General features: G+C 43.0%; 2 protein-coding genes across 3 annotated transcripts in view; one reads left to right on the top strand and one right to left on the bottom strand.

Annotated features, from left to right (window-relative positions):
* The window catches only part of LOC103746899 (kinesin-like protein KIF28P), a 65,808-nt gene extending 56,645 nt beyond the window's left edge, over positions 1–9,163 (top strand). Inside the window, 9 exon segments of the mRNA XM_008849183.1 lie at positions 1,074–1,086; positions 1,089–1,332; positions 2,788–2,922; positions 3,876–3,955; positions 3,958–4,041; positions 4,451–4,557; positions 4,804–4,951; positions 5,208–5,398; positions 8,255–9,163. Of these exon segments, the coding sequence (XP_008847405.1) occupies positions 1,074–1,086; positions 1,089–1,332; positions 2,788–2,922; positions 3,876–3,955; positions 3,958–4,041; positions 4,451–4,557; positions 4,804–4,951; positions 5,208–5,398; positions 8,255–8,410 (1,158 nt within the window). The 3' untranslated portion in view covers positions 8,411–9,163.
* Positions 9,164–12,436: 3,273 nt separating this feature from the next.
* The window catches only part of Sccpdh (saccharopine dehydrogenase (putative)), a 29,823-nt gene continuing 24,822 nt past the window's right edge, over positions 12,437–17,437 (bottom strand). For both annotated transcript variants that reach the window (XM_029554113.1, XM_008849147.3), the window contains exons 11-12: positions 14,442–14,523; positions 12,437–13,098 (exon numbers count right to left, since the gene is read on the bottom strand). In XM_029554113.1, the coding sequence (XP_029409973.1) occupies positions 12,993–13,098; positions 14,442–14,523 (188 nt within the window). In that variant the 3' untranslated portion in view covers positions 12,437–12,992. The remainder of the gene's footprint in view (positions 13,099–14,441; positions 14,524–17,437) is intronic.

Below are 17,437 nucleotides of genomic sequence, written 5' to 3' on the forward strand. Positions count from 1 at the left end.
GACGATCTTTTTAAGAGACTTAAGACCTTGTTTCCTCTCCCTCTGCCCTCTAAAGAAGAAACTATTTCAGGCTTGTCTTGTAGTGGGTCTTGGGTATATGATACCTCCAGAGTAGCCCCCGGTCTGTGAACCCTGAATGCGCATCTTCAGTCTGTTTTGAGAGGCTGTGTCACTAATTCTCAGGTGGACTTTGGGTGACCTGTTCCCTCCCACCCATCAGTACAAGCCCCCGCTCAGCAGGGGGATCCTTTGTGTGATAGCTTTAGTTGTCAACTTGACATCCCTGGGTTGAAGGAGCCTCAATTGGGGAATTTCCTCCATTGGACTGAAATGTGGCCACGTGTGTGTGGGGGGGCATTTTCTTGATTGGAGTCATTTCCTGGCTTTTCTGCAGACTAACTGCCCTGTTTTTATCTATGACACTCACTAAATGCCCCAAGGCTGCTAGCCCAATACAGGTCTTGCTGGGCCAATTTGTCCTCTGGACACCAAAAAGTAAATCCATTTCCTTGCTTTTTGCAGCTTTTGGACAGCAACATGTCTTGGTTCACAGCCTCTCCACACTGTTGTCAACCATATAATATCTCTCTAGCCCTGTGGACATCACACATTTGTTTTCTCTGACCATTTCTTCTGCCTGCTTCTTCCCTATTTACAGCTTGTGGTTTCACTGGGCCCACCTGGATAATTCAAGATAATCTCACTTTAAGGTTGGCTGATAAACAAACATGATTTCTCCCAAAATCTTAATTCCCCTTTGCCATTAAAGTAATGTTCACAGGCTCCAGAAATTATATATATGTAAAATCTTGCCAAACCCCACACATTGATTTCTCCTGTGAGGGTGTTTTCTGTCACCATCTCTAAGCATCTCCTGGACTCAGATGACTCAAGTAATGCTAAAGCAATGCATTGAGAGTTGTGGTCTGGAAGGGCCTCACCAAAGCTGTTTGATGAGAGTGGTATGTGGTCTTCCTAAGGTTCCATTCATCAGGAGGAGCTGGAAGAAACCAGATGCTTCGTTCAAGCTGCAAACGAAACAACACACAGGTGACCTCCTTTTGCATTCTCAGGTCTGGGTCTGGTCAAAAGGAAATTCCTAATGGAGGAACTTTACCAGCGCTTTCTAGAGGGAGAAGACAGTCATGTAACTCAAGACGACGACCCCTTCTGGGATCCTGTGGAGGTTGTCCACTTGGGCTCAGCACATATCTGGCTGCAGTCACTGGCCTACTGCATGAAGCTCGAGGAACAGGTGGAGTTTCTGAACTGCGAAGGGCTGGAGGAGGCCATGCTGCACATCCACATCGTCCCCTGCTCCCCTGAAGGACGGTGGGTGTCTCTTCCACTTCCTGGTTCTGAGTTAGTCACACAGAAACTTCAGAACAAGCCTCAGATCTCCTAAGAGGGGAGGGTGTCAGCTTGGTACCTGACATGGGAGAAGTGAATGAGTTCATTCATGATTTGGCCTCATTATGAATCTGATTCTTGACAAATGCCCAGCAGCATTTTCGACACCTCAACACTGGCCTGGAGAAGCAAAGGAATGAGAGGGACACCCTGGAAACAAACATATAGTTAGGAACATTGACAAGTACCCAAAGCCCTGGTCGGCTCCATCAGCAGATCTTCAGGAGACAAGCCTGTTTTGTGGGACATGCCCATCCACAGCCCACTCCTGGCACCTAGCGAGTCTGGCATCCACCACACGGTGCTCTTTCCCATGTGGGAGGCCTGTCCTGTGGAGGAGGTCCCAGAGCCAGAAGCAGAAAGCCATTCCTCCTATCCCATCTCCATCCTTGGCAGAGGACTGACATTTCTTGGTTTGAGGTTAGTGTCAGGCATCTGGTCTCCCATGCTGCTCCTGAACCTCTGTGGGCACAGGCTTTCAGACTGCTGGTTCTGACCTAAGCTCTTATTTTTCACCTGCCCCTTCCTTCCTTTTTCTTTCTTTCTTTCTTTCTTTCTTTCTTTCTTTCTTTCTTTCTTTCTTTCTTTCTTTCTTTCTTTCTTTTTCTTTCTTCCTTCCTTCCTTCCTTCCTTCCTTCCTTCCTTCCTTCCTTCCCTCCCTCCCTCCCTCCCTTTCTTCCGGCAGGGGGCCTGGTTGGGAGCCATCTCCCCCAGAGCACCCAATGTGACCTCTTGCCTTACTAAAAAGGAAACCAGCTTGAGAAGGGAGTAGGATAACCTGAAAGTTCTGGGGCCAAAAGACCAAGCCAACCAAAAACTCGGTGCCTCGGTCAGGTCACTGGTAGGTCATTTGGCTACCTTGGCTAAGTCACATTGAACATGAGTAACATGGCATTCTGGTTTGTAAGTTTCAGACTTTATGAGGTTTGGCTGACGTGAGGGAGGTCCCCAGTTAGAAAGCTATCCAAACAGGTTTTTGAGTGTATAGGTCTGAGGTTGACCCTGGGCTATAAAAAACTCATCAAGACAAATAACAATTTGGCTGGCAGCATGTAAGCAACCAGCTGGCTTTCCTTCCTCCCCACTGAGACCAACCCCAATCTTCAATGTGAGCTCAGCACCACATGCATACACATTTCCTGTATAAAGCTGTTTGTACTCCTTTCCCTGAGGTGTGAACTCCTTGGGATGGTCTGCGTCTTTCCCTCGCATCAGTTGTCTCTTGAATGAATAGATTTTCCCACTAATAACGTCATCCATCCCTCCTTGAGTAGTACTGCCTTTCTCTTAAGGCTCTATTTCAATCCTGTGATATCCCAGTGCTAAATTGCCTGGACTCAGCCTAACTGCAGACTAATGTTCACCTCTTGTCTGTAGAGCACATGATGAGGAAGAAGTGGTTATTGACCCTTTGGAGCTACGGGGCAAGAGGATTGACTTCCAGATTCACATTGTCCAGTGCCTTGGTGTCAAATGGCTGAAGGAGGATGCAAGGCAAGGTGTTCAGATGGGGTAGGCTCTGCACCACAGGGTCGTTCAGATAGAATAGGGGTCTGCAAGGTGGGGTGTTCAGATGGGGTAGGGGTCTGCAAGGCGGGGTGTTCTGATGGGGTGGGAATCTGCAAGGCGGGGTGTTCAGATGGGGTGGGGGTCTGCACTACATACAGCTTGTGCACACCACCCGTGTGGCTCCTGCTGGGAGGCAGCCTTCCCTTTTACAGCTCAATTTATCATGGCATTCTCTGTTTGCCCAACTCCAAAATGGCTACTTTCTCCTGTTGATCAAATAGAGAAGACCAGCCAAAGGGCCTCCAGGTCACTGGGATGGGTACTGAACCTCTGACATGATTAAAGCAGTAGAGTCAGAAGTGTTAATTATCATAAACAATATCCAGGAAAACTGTTTTATCTAAATAAAATGTTTTTGTTAGAAACAAAAAAACTGACGGATGTTGTCAGTACACGCCTTTAATCCCAGGACTTGGGAGGCAGGGGCAGGCAGATCTCTGTGAGAGCAAGACCAGCCTGAGTACGTAGTGAGTTCCAGGCCAGCTGGGGCTCAAATAAAATGAGGGGGGGAAAAAAAGAGCCATATTATGATGGGGCAGATACACCTGGTAGGGCTAAATTCATTAGGTCCAAAGGATATTTATTGAAAGGTAAAACAGTGGAGAAAGGGTTACACTGAAGAATAAAAACTAGCACTTCACATGGAAAATTAGCAACATAGAGCAACGAAATAGAAAATTCATTAAAATTCTTCTTCCTTGTTAGACATTTATTATTACCTATATGGTAATGATGTTCTTGCTGAATAGCAGATGTTGGAGGCAGAGATCACAAGAACCAACTACAGGGTAACTTTTCATCTGGCTGGTACATTGGACTGCAATTCTTTGGCTCCTCTGATTCTTCATAAATGTGCCTCTTCTGGTTTTCCATTATACTTTATACTCTTGTCTCAGGTACAAAATTTACGATCTTCCAAAAACTTTGTATACTAAAGCTGTTTGGAAAAGTGTGAATCCCCAGATTGAAGAGACTGTCAGTTTGCAGCCTTAAGTGCATCTCAGGAGTTTCTTGATTATTTGCAGACAAATGCCCTCATTGTTGACTTGTGGGGCCTTCAAGGTACCTTACTTACTTATTCTTTTGTGTGGGATACTGTTTAATCAGATACAATGTAGGCTGCTTGGTGCTTCAGAAAAGGGAGAGGAGGGAAGCAGGCAGGGTTTGTGAAGAAATGGGCAAGAGATGCCACGCATGGTGGCACATGCCTTTAGTCCCAGCACTCAGGAGGCAGAGGCAGGCAGATCTCAGTGAGTTTAAGGCCAGCCCTATCTATAGTGAGTTCCAGGACAGCTGAGACTACAGGGAGACCCTGTCTCAAAAAGACCAAAAAAAAAAAAAAAAAAAAAAAGAAAGAAAGAAAAAGAAATGGGCAAGAGTCGCGTTCTGAGTCTAGAAGCTGAGTACATGGTTCACCTCACTTAACTAAGGTCTGAGATTTTTTTCCTTGCTGGTCTCTCCCACACTGCAGAAGGATGTGCTGAGTTGGGCTTCTCTCAGTTGGACTTCCTGCTCACAGGTGAAGGCCACATCATGGTAGACACCAAGAAATTTCCCAGTGTGAAGGATAGGAGCCAGGTGCATACACATGACAATAACATGGGGCCACAGGTGAGTAGACAATGTCAGTGACAGCCACTTGAGGATCATCAATGTTCCTTCCCTCCAATGAATGCATTCTCTGTGCCTTTCTGGGTACCCTGAAGGACATAACCCTCTCCCCACCTCCGCATCCCATCCTGGTTTACACAGGTAGCATGAACCACTAGTTTCAAAGGCTACGCAGGTAATCTGATAAAGGCTGAGCTCACATTTCCTTTGCAGACCACATCAAACCAGGTGTCAGAACTTTATCAGAAGCTGTTCAAGTTGGAGCAGGAAACAGAGCTACTCAGAGATGTTAACAGAGCCCTGAGAGAGGAAAACATGTCTCTCAAGGAATCACTGGAGAAAACCAGTTCTGCTCAACAGGGTAAGACACTATGCCTGTTGTGTTGTTTAGTTCATCCCCAACTCCCATGTTTGAGATGTACTATTTGTCTAAAACACAAATGTCTTAATGAGTTCATTAATATCTTACTATAAACAAAAACTACAGAACATTTTTACGAGATTTTATTTGGGTGAGTTCAAAGAAACATGCTGATGCAGATACAGAAAAATGCCCCAAACTAGTAAGTACAGAAATGTGTGAACAGTTGACAATAGTCCCTTTCCTTTCACCTTAGCCCAGAAGCCTTCTGATAATCCAAAGAAAACTGGGATGACAGCGCAACTGCCATCAGCCAGACAGATTAGCCAAATGTGCACTCAACAAGCCAGCTGCGACAGAGAGCTGGCCAGAGCCCTGAAGGTGTTCTACCAAGGCATGAACGCAGCCAGGGGACAGCTCCTCAGACTGAGACAGTACAGACCTCCTGTGAGTAACCAGCCTCCCTGAAGCACCAGGAACATATTCCATTAAACTTATTGCCCTTACAGTGATGGGATATGTGCTTAAGCAGATGAACAGGTTGAAGTCTTAAAAGTGTGGGCCCTGGGTTTGCGACGGCAGACATAGTAAAGCACTTGCCTTTCCCTTGAACCTCTACCCACCTTTGCTCTGGCCGTTCTATTTTAGTGCACATCTGGCTTGGTGCAGGAGCTGTGGCCACTGCAGGATATTCAGTCACTTTACAAAAAGTCTGATTATTATGAAAGCAAATATAATTTACCACATTAAGAGATTACAGGAGAGGGCCAGTGAGATGGCTCAGTGGGTAAAGGCAGTTGCCATCAAACTTGACAACCTGAGTTCAATTCTCAAGACCGACCTGAGTTCAATTCTCAGGACCCACATAGCAGAAAGTGAGAATCAACTCTAGCAAACTGCCCTCTGACATCTACACACCATACCATGGTATATGTGTGCCTTATACAAACACACAAATAATAAAGAATAACAAACTTTTTAAAAGATTATAGGAGAAAGACTATCTGATTACTTCAATGGATACAGAAAGCACATGTGGAAAAAACTGACATCCTGTGGAGATAATTCTTGGCAGAATTCTTGGTCTTTTTGAGACAGGGTCTCCCTGTAGCCCCAGCTGGCCTCAAACTCACTATGTAGACCAGGCTGGCCTTGAACTCACAGAGTCCCACTGAATCAGAATCCTTGGGTGTGGGCCCAGGAACTTGTGCTTCAACAAATTATTCAAACAATTCCTTTGTTTTGTTTTTTGTTTTGAGGCAGGGTCTCCTTGTAGCCCCAGCTGGCCTGGAACTGACTAGGCTGCTGGCCTCAATCTCACAGTTCCACCTGCCTCCCAAGTGCTAGGATTAAAGGCTTTCGACACCATACCCAGCTAAATAATTCCATCTTTTAAAAAAATTTTTAATTATTTTTATTTTATGTGTACACGTACATGTATTGTCTGCATGTATGTGAGTGCACCCTTGTCGTGCAATGCCTCTGAGGTCAGAAGAGGGCTTCGGATTCCCCTGGAACTGGAATTAAGGATGGTTCATAGCCACCATATGGGTGCTGGGAATTGAACTCGAGTCCTCTGCAGGAGCAGTCGGTGCTCTTAACCGCTGAGCCATCTCTCCAGCCCCAAATAATTCCATCTTAAAGTTTGAGAATTCAGTATATTGAGGAATCAGACACATGTAAATGATCTCTCCTTTGCTTTTGGAATGGCACCTGCTACAAACCATTCTTTGAGAAAATACTCAGCTCATTTTGTTCTGTGGTTCAGATGAAGAGTTGGATGAGAAGGATTACCTTTGCAGATAGGCACTGATCTTAATACCATCTTCCATAAAAGCCTCCAATTGGACAGGTCTCTGAGGTATAGTCACAGACAGAACATGGGTAAAGTATGGCCTCATTTACTCTGTGAACACTATGCTTCCGTGAAAATAAACTACAGCCACATGCAGCAGAGATGGTGATACTCTCAAGTCACAAAAGACAACATCCAGCATGCCTCAAATGTTTAAAGATAGGCAGAGCATGTTTAGGTATGCATTAGGTGGCAAAACTGTGCAGACCAGGTTGGAAGAGGAAGAACATGTGAGAGGATGGGCCTGCTTGAAAAGATGGATTCACTGTAACTGGACCTGGAGGAATATTTTGGTGCCTCTTCTGTATGAATACCTCACAATAAAAATAGTGGCTGGACAAAAGGCATCATAGAGTTCAGAATAAACACTGGGGGCTGGGGACAGCTGCCAGTGGAGAACCTGCAGCACAAGCTTGAGGACCTGAGAACCTATGTGAAAAAGAAAAAGCTACATGTGGTGGTGTGTGCTTGTAATCCCAGTGCAGGAGAGAGGGAGACAGGAGGCTCTCGGGGGCTCACTGGCCAAGTCAGGGTAGCCTATTCAGTGAGGTACAGGCCAATGAGAGAGCCTGTCTCAAAAAACAAGGTGAACGGCTCCTGACAAACTGCCTGTGGTTAGCATTGGGCTTTCACAAGCACACATCTGTAACCACCCCCCAAATGTGTATTCACATGAACCTGCCCCCAAACACACAAGAATAAGCAAAACTTAACAGAATCAATTTGTAGTATAGGTTGAATATCTCTTATCGAAAATGTCTGGGATCAGAAGTGTTTCAGATTTCAGGGTTTTTTGATTTTCATATAGTTGCCTGAACTTTAGTAGTTAAACATCCCTCATCCAAAAATCCAAAATGCTCTAAAATTGAAAACTTCCTGACTGGTGATCTGTAACTATCAAGTATTAATATTCAGGATACAATAACAATTACCTTTAAACTAGGAAAAAATAACATGGAAAACTTAATGGGCCAAGGATCTAACTAATTCCACTAATAATCTAAAACCCAGTGCTGCTGTCCCACTGTCCGCTCTACCCCATCCTCTGCTGTTTTTTACTGGCCCTCTGGATCACAGCCAGTCCTGAATTCCTTCTCAAAGGTACTTACCTTCACAGGGTGGGGTTACATCAGCACATCCCTATCGGTGGGAGAACCCTCACACCCGTAAGTTCTTGTGCAAACCTCAAAACATCCACTGTGTTGAAATGACATATAGCATTCCAATCTGAAATTTTGGATTATCTCATCAGTTTTTGTTAGTTGACTAACAAAAGGCCGTTTGAATACAGCCTTTCTGAACTCAGGTTGCTCCTAGGTTACTGACTGCTAATAACATTCAAATGCAGTTTTCCAGCCAGAATAGAAAATTTATATACACAAAGTACTTTTTTCACTCTAATGATACAGAATCTACACCATCATATTTTTCTTTCACTTATTTTTCAGGAAGATGATGAAATGCTTAGACCATTTATACATCAACAGTCACAAATGTTAAAGGATGTGGGGGAACTGCTTGACTCCAGCTTGTGGAAACTGAAGAATGATGTTGCTCTTATAGTGAGAAAGAAGAAAGAATACATATTGCATACCAAACAGTGAGGACACGAGCTGTAGGAAACAAATGGCTGAAAAGGCCAGTGTGTGTTTAGACAACATGGCACTGATCTGAGTATCCAGGCATGGGCCAAGAGGGCTAACTCTGGACGGCAATGAGTCAGAACAGAATGGCTGACACCAGGGACACCTGGTATCACCAGGACCCCAAAAATAATGTTATATAACTCTTTTTGGCAGGATGCTACTTTTGTGCGATTCCATATAAATATGAGCTGGAGGTCAGAGGCCAGAGCCCTCCACCTTCGCCAGCCTGTTTGCCTGTAGATCTGTGTGCCTATCTCTATGCAGCCTGTGCCTTCCTGTGTGCGGCCCCCATGTGCCAGAGTGTGCCTGGGTGCCTGCCAGCAGCTGATTGCCTGGTGGCATTTGTGCTTGTGAATAAAGTGTTTTCTCTGAGGCTCTTCTCCATCTCTTTAACCTCCTGGCCTCCTGTGACCCTTGTTCTTTCTTGGCATTGGAGCTTGGACCTCTCACACAAGTGAAAACTGCAAATATTTGTGCTTGGAGTCAATGAGCTCAGTTAGCTGCTTCTACCATTTTAAAGTAAAACTTCAGTTGCTTTTTTTCCTTGAGAAAAGTCTTCTATGTAGTCCAGACTAGACTAAATTTACAGTCTTAACTCTGACATTGGGATTACAGACTTGTGCCACCCCTGGACTGCACCTTAACTGATTTCAAAAAATGTATATTTTATTATTTTTATTTTATGTGTACGAGTGTATTGTATGTAAGTGTACCTGTGTCGTGCAATGCCTTTGGCAGTCAGAAAAGGGTGTCAGATACCCTGGGACTGGAGTTATGGTCAGCTGTTAGCCACCATGTGGGTACTGGGAATTGAACCCAAGTCCTCTGGAAGAGCAGCCAGTGTTCTTAACCACTGAGCAACCTCTCCAGGCCTTAACCGAATTTTTTTTTTTTTGTCTTTTTGAGGCAGGGTCTCTCTGTAGCCCCAGCTGTCCTGGAACTCACTATGTAGACCAGGCTGGCCTCGAACTCACAAAGATCTGCCTACCTCTGCCTTCCAAGTAAAGGCATGCGCCACCATGCCTGGCTCCCTTAAACTGAATTTTAAACCATATAAAAATTATGCTGGGTTCATGGTGCTCACCCTTAGTCCAACACTTGGGAGGTAGAGGTAGGTAGATCTCTGTGAGTTCTAGGCCAACCTGGTCCACATAACAGAGTTCCAGGCCTCAAAAAATAAAAACAACAAAACCAAGAAAACAACAAAATAAAATCTTGTAAAAATTAATCCATATGCAGGATGAAGGTGAGATGAGGTTATCTGAAGTGATGGTCAGTATTCAGAGCTCTGGGATTCAATGGCCTGGTTCAATCCTGGTTAAATCTATCACTTGTACACTGTATGACTTGGGGGAACCAACTTGCCTCTCTTTATCAGTTGTATGGAATGGTAAAGTATTACAGCAAATGGTTAAGGACTACAAAGCTAAGAATGCCTGGCAGACAAGAGTGGTCAGGTAGTCACCACTAATAATTTTCTGAGAAACAGTTCCAAAATTTTTTTAACACTTTATTATTTGTGTGTGTGTTGGACAGCTTTAGTTGTCAACTTGACACACCTGGGTTGAGGGAGCCTCAGTTGGGGAATTGCTTCCATTGGACTGGCCTGTGGCCATGTCTGTGGGGCATTGTCTTGATTGTTGAGTGATGTGTTTGGAACTTTGGGCTAGAAAAGCCACTGAGTGCTTAGAGTTTAGTGAGCTGTTGCTTTGGAGCTTGGAACGATTTTGCTGAAAGAGGTATAGACCATGGAGGCCTGGCTCGTGAAGCTTCAAAGGGAAGTGGAGACTATTCAGGGCTGTTTCTGTGATATTTTGAATTGAGAATCTGTGGGTTCTAGTTGGCTAGGGCTGAAGAATCAGCTGTGATTAAGAGACCAGCACCACTGAAGTGAAATCTTTGCTTTACTCGAACAACTGATGCTGGTGAGCTGGGGCTGAAAAATCAGCATCACTGTGGCAAAATCTTCTGGGAAGCATTTCTTCAGAGTCAGCAGTGGAATTCTTTCTTCTAGGCATGACACAGCTGTTGCAACATGATCTCACAGAAGCTGTGTCTGCCCACACTGGCCTGTACAAGACTGGGCCTGTGAGCTGGAGAGATGCTCAGCAGCCAAGAGCACTTGCTGCTCTTCTAAAGGACGAGGGTTCTGTTCCCAGCACTCACATGGCAGTTCACGACTACCCACAATTCCAGTTCCAGGGGATCCAATGCCTTCTTCCTGCCTCAGCAGGCACCAGGCACATATGTCATGTACTTCCATACATGCAGGCAAAACACTCATACACATAAAAAAAATAAATAAAGACTGGACCTGTCAACAGTCAACCATGGATCACGGAAGGGCTCACCTTGCTCTAGCTCTCCCTGAATTACTGACTGATGGAGGGTAAGAAGGTGGGGGTGGAGAGAGCAATCAGAATGCATTACATACATGCATGACATTGTCAACAAATTTAATGAATTTTCTTAAAAATCAGGAAATTGTCATTCTGTGGCAACATGGATAAAGTTCGAGGACATTTTGTTAAGTGAAATACGCCAGCTACAGGGAGAAATACTGTATAATTTCATATCTAAAAAAACCCAAAAGGAATGGACAGATGCAAACAGTGGAAAGTGGAATGGTGTTACTGGGGCTTGAGGCATGAGCTAAGGGGGTCCTGAGTCAACGGTGAAAGTTAAGAAGCAGTTTGGGTATTCTTTCTTGTGGCTAACTGCAGTTAATAGTGATGTATATTTTAAAATAGCTAAAAGAGAGGATTTTGAATGTTCGTACCACAGAGAAATAATTTGAGATGGATATGCTATTTTGATTTGTTCATTTCATAATGCATATATGTATTGAAATACTATTTAAAAAATTTTTTAAGATTTGTGGTTTATTTATTTTTGGTCTTTTTGAGACAGGGTCTCCCTGTAGCCCTAGCTGTCCTGGAACTCACTATGTAGACCAGGCTGGTCTCAAACTCACAAAGATCTGCCTGCCTCTGCCTCTCAAGTGCTGGGATTAAAGGTGTGCGTACCACGCCTGGCTTATATTTTAAATCTTTAAGTGGGTATGTGTGTCTAAATGTATGTGTGTATATCACATGTGTGCAAGGTTTCAGGAGGCCAGAAGACAGCACTGGATTTCCTGGAGCTCGAGTTTCAGGTGGCTATAAGGCACCCGATGTGGGTGCTGGGAACTGAATCCAGGTCCTCTGCAGGAGCAGTAAGTGCTACTAACTGCTGAGCCATCTCCAGCGCTTGAAATACCATTTTAATTCCATAAATATATAGCACTATTTGCCAACTGAAGATGTAAAAATTTTAGATAAAAGATCTTCCCTTTTCAACGTGGATACTCTTTCTTTCATACGGAGCAGAACGTGAGTAATATCTCTATACATACTGTGCTTAAATATGTTACAAGTAAAAAGCTGCAAAGGAGTGGCAGGCTTCTTTACTTAATGAACAACATGGGTACTATGGATATATCTGGCTTTTTATTTTGGTGGGTTTTTTTTTTCTTTCTTTCTTTTCTTTTGATATAGGGTCAGTAGCCCAGATTTGTCTTCAACTTTCTGTACAGCTAAGGATGACTTTGAACTTCTGACCCTCCTGCCTCCACCTCCTGAGTGCTAGAATCACAGGTGCGCACCACCACACCCAGTTTACGCAGTGCTGGAGATTGGTGAGGACCTCAAGCATGCTAGGCACACTCTCTACCAACTGAACTACATTCCCAGCCTTACAGTGTGTGTCTGTCATGATTATTAAAGAGGAAATGCTCTTTGTTTTATTTAGAGCTTCAATGCCAAACCTGGTTGAAATACAAATAAATTTGAAAATACTTCTGCTTATACAGTTAAATTCACAAAATTACAAACTGTTTGCTTAACACTAATCACAGGTATAAAATCAGGGAAAGACAAGCTCAATTATTGGCAGTAAATGAGCAATGTCTATTTACAAAAATAAATATGCAAGTCCAAACCAAAAGAATTATTCAATTGATAACCCTTTATTATTCAACTTAGGTAAACAATCCAAAATCAGTCCATGTAGATGGATAAGAAATCTACTAAATTTTGTGCTAATTTTTTTTTAAAGTACAATGTCACTTAGCAAATGCTCACACACTATGTAGAGAAACTTACTAGAGGGTGAGATTCCACACCACCACAGCAAGGAAGGCAGAAGTTACTGCATTAGCCTAATGCTGGCCAAACCCCCTTACTAAGGAATGCTGTTTGCAACACAGACAGGGACCCCCTCCTCCACCATCTGACCTTCGAGCTCATCAAAATTTACCAGGAACACGTCAATGAAAAAGTAAGGAGAATATCAGTTTTCTCTCACAAGCAATAAAATTGTAAACACAGCTGAGATATGAAGTTCAGGATAAACTAGTAGACTTCAATTTCCTCCTTTTAATGTATTTTAGATTTCACAATCTTTTCCACATATAGTCAGATAGGCTTTAGAAGAATTTCACGTATCAAATACAGAAGCTGTTAATTCATGCATTTTATGATTCAGTTAATTCTTCAAATGTTTAGACTTCAGAGCTGCTGATGACACTAAACTCGATACCATGTTGGTTGAGTCTGTCAATCAACTTTGTTCTGGAGAAAGCTGCTCCAGGTGTGAAGACACCACCCCTGTAAAACAGTGATACGAGAACACAGTGCACAAGGCTCCTCTCCAGCCCTCTCTTCTGTAGGACTAACAAGCGAATCATGGCACAGCTCCTGGAAAACCAGCTCTTCACTCTAGCATGACTACTTCTGCCTCATTTCCAAATCAGCTAAATAAACACACAACTTTGATTGGAAAGAAAGTAGTCCACAGCCAATCCTGGTTCAGTTCCCAGTGAGCCTGTTCCCATGCTACATCTGTACTCAAGGGACCCAATGAGTATCTTGCACCTGAATCACTGGTAGGTGGCCTTCGGAATCAGGTCTAAACAAAGACCTGCATAGAATAAATTCAGGTAGTCACTCATTACTAAACAGCACTTAAAGCTGATGAAAAAAAAAGTTTCTTTAAATATAATGGCTAATATTTGTAAAAAAAAAAAAAAAGGCCAAGGAATGAATACTTAAAAAATTAAGTTTGGGCCGGGCATGGTGGTGCACGCCTGTAGTCCCAGCACTTGGGAGGCAGAGGTAGGCGGATCTCTGTGAGTTCAAGGCCAGCCTGGTCTACGTAGTCAGTTCCAGGATAGCTGGGGCTACAGGGAGACCCTGCTTCAAAAAGACAAAAAAAAAAAAAAATTAAGTTTAGGGCTGGAGAGATGGCTCAGCAGTTAAGAACACCGACTGTTATTGCAGAAGACCCAGGTTCGATCCCAGCACCCACATGGCAGCTAACAACTGTCCATAACTCCAGTCCCAGGGGATCTGACAACCTCTTCTGACCTCTGCCGGCATTGCACAACACGGGTGCACTTACCTGCATGCAGGCAATACATGCATACACATAAAATAAAAATAATAAATAAAAAAATTTAATATTGCTTTAGGCTATGTGTGGTTTGCTTTTCAGTCACAGGCCTCTGCTTATTTGTGAGGTTGGCCTAATTTTAGGGCACCTGCTAAATGTTCAGTAAGACAGCATACTTGATACCCACCTGATCGGCATCCCATGACTCAGTTCCCACTTTGTCAGTCAGGGCTCCCCTACCAGCTAGGCGTCACTCAGCACTGGTTAGAGGCCCCTGATAACTGCTAAATAAACAACAGGGCACTTTTCTGGATGTCTGACTCTAAACTGGAGCTATTTATACAGAACTGAAGCCAACTTACATGGCTCCCATTTATGTTCACCTCCAGTTATTCCTAAAGGCTGTAAGAAACTGTCCTCCGCACTATATTAACCTACAACTTTGGACCAAAGGAACATAAATATTTGTACGTAGACCCAAAACTGAAAATCAACTCAAAATTGGCCAAAACACAACACAGTTGAAAAAGATATCTACTTAGAAAAAAGTCAAACATACCCCTTAGGAAGGTGAGAAGCATCATTTAGAAGAGTCATAGCAGCCTGAACCATGGCTATGGAGGTAGCCACGTAGCCAGCTTCTGTGGAAAAGGGTGGACAAGAAAAACAGCATTCACAAAGTGAACAGCAGCCCAAAATCAATGGTGGAGCTCATTTCTAGCATTAAGTACATACAATTTATTTCAGTAGATACTCTCTTGTCACTTAGTACCAAAAATAACTTGAATATCCTTTTTCCAAAATGCTTGGGACTTCTGTGCTTTATTTAGGTTTTATTTTGTTTTTTGATAATTTAGAGTATTTGCATATATATATATATATATAATAAGACTAACTGGAGATGGGATCAAAGGTCAATCACAAAATCATTCATGTTTCAAATATACCTTATAAATACAGCCTGGCGGTAATCTTAAATATTTTTCTCACACTTGTAATGTGACATCAACCGATTCCAGCAGGTCAGGTACAGAACCTGCCACTTGTGATACTGGTACCACAAATGTTCTGATTTTGGAGAATTTTAAATTTTAGATTTTTAGATTATGAATACTGAACCTATATTTATTATTAGGAACTATATGTACTAAGTGCTTTAAATCTACTAAACTCATTTAATTTTCAAAACAGTTACATGTAATACTTTTTTTTTTTTTTAATCTTCTAAGACAGGGTCTCCCTGTATCTCTGGCTGGCCTGGAAATCACTATGTAGACGAGGCTGGGCTTGAACTCAGAGATCGGCCTGCCTCTGCCTTCCAAGGACTGGGATAAAGGCGTGCACCAGCACACCTGGCTACGTGTAACACTATTTCATCTCCACAGATAAGGGCACTGAGCTATGGTTACTCTGCCTTGTCTGATCTTACAAAGTCAGGCAGTAGCTGAGCCAGAGTCACACCCAGGCAGGGTGCTCCAGTGCCTATACTCTTACCAGGGCACTGCTTCTTAAGAGTCAGTGAGACCAAGGACACTCAGCTTGCTGTTTCTGTTAATACTCTAAATTGATCTCCATTTAAAAACATTCATTTATTATTATTTTTCAATATTTTATTTTTATTTTGTGTATGAGTATATTGCCTGCATGTATGTGAGAGCAGCATGTCATGCAATGCCACGGAGGTCAGAAGAGGGCTTCAGATTCCCCTGGAACTGGAGTTAAAGACGGTTTGTAGCCGCTATGTGGGTGCTGGGAATTGAATAGAGGTCCCTTGCAAGAGCATTTATTTTTATGTGTATGAGTGTACTGCCTGCACCTTTAAGTGCACCTGTGTCATGCAATGCCCAGTGGGGTCAGAAGAGGGTGTCAGATCCCCTAAAACTGGAGTTTCAGATGGTTGTTAGTTGTCATATGGGTGCTGGGAACCGAACTGCAGGAGCAGTCAATGCTCTTAACTGCGTGCCATCCCTCCAGCCCCAATCTAGTTAAATCTTAAGGAAAAACACTAAGCTCAGTAACTTAAAAAGAAGTCTATAGTCAGGCATGGTGGCACACGCCTTTATCCCAGGCAGAGGCAGGTGAACTCTGAGTTCAAGGCCAGCATGGTCTACAGAGTGAGTTCCAAGCTAGCTGGAACTACAGGGAGACCCTGTCTCAAAAAAAAAAAAAAAAAAAAAAAAAAGTCTGTAAGCAAGAGGGATGTCAGCATTTACAAAACACAGTCAAATTATCTTAAGAAGTCAGGTGGTAACTTGAAAAGGTGAGATACAAAAACTGCCACTGGGCTTGATTAGCCCTGACCCCACCCATCAGAGACAATGGTAATTACTCTTAGCTCTAATTCATTTGAAGGCTTCTCTCTGCATAATTTTCTAAAAGTTCTTCAGTTTTTTATTATTACTTTTGTTTGGAAACAGATCTTTTTTAAAAAAAATTATTTTTATTTTATGTGTATGAGTATTATGCCTACATGTGTGTAAGTGCACCCATGTCATGCAATGCCTGCAGAGGTCAGAAGGTGTTGGATTCCCCTGGAACTGGAGTTACAGACAATTGTTAGCTGCCATGTGGGTGCTGGGAATCGAACCCAGGTCCATCTCTCCAGCCCCAGCAACAGATCCTTTTAACAACCTATCAAAAGTTGTGCTCTTTTATAAAATGTACGTTTCTATATGCTTCATAACATCAGTGTATGCAGAGACTCCAAAGAAACTTGACTACAGATTTGACTCAAATAACACTATTTAAGTATGAGATTAAAGTAGATAAATTTCAGACAGATGTTTTTCTTAGTAATAATAATTAAAATGTGCCATTTTATTTTTTATATGTATGAGTGTTATGCTTGTGTGTATGTAAGTGCACCCATGTTATGCAGTACCCATGGAGGACAGAAGAGGGTGCTGGATTCCTCGAACTGGAGTTACAGTTGTTAGCCACCATGTGGGTGCTGGAATTCAAACCTGGGTCCTCTGCAAGAGCACTCAGTGTTCTTAACCATTGAGCCATCTCTCCAGCCCCCTAAAATTTGCCATTCTTGAATTTGATTTACTGAATGGTAATGCTACAACACAACTGGCTAATAATAATAATTTCAACCCTTTGATTGACAGAATAATTTTAAAATATTTAATTCATACTAATGTAGTTCTAAAACAAAAGTTAAAATATTGTAATATGGGGAGTCCCTTGGGCCACCCTAGCCAACAACTCAAAAGAAGGTATCTCCTATCTGGCATTGTTGCTTGTTATATAGCCTTTAGCTATATATACAGACTCTTAAAAAATTATATTGGCCCCTTTAATCTTTGGTTATACTTTCCTTTTGGGTGTTTGAGGCCATACAGTTGGCCCAGATAAACCAATTTATTTTTACTCTTAAGGCTGTTTGAAGATCTGTTCCTCAAGGATCACATGGGCTTGGGAGGAGCCCCTGGCTCCTTTCATTTGCCAGTTCCATCTATGTGAAGTCAAAGGTCCTGCTCGACCATGGTCGGCTTTGCTTGGAAGCATAGAGGAAACGATTCCTCTGTGTTGACCCTCCTCTTTGTAGAC

The sequence above is a fragment of the Nannospalax galili genome, unplaced genomic scaffold (genome assembly GCF_000622305.1).
Source record: "Nannospalax galili isolate Female #2095 unplaced genomic scaffold, S.galili_v1.0 scaffold543, whole genome shotgun sequence".
Taxonomy (NCBI): Eukaryota; Metazoa; Chordata; class Mammalia; order Rodentia; family Spalacidae; genus Nannospalax; species Nannospalax galili.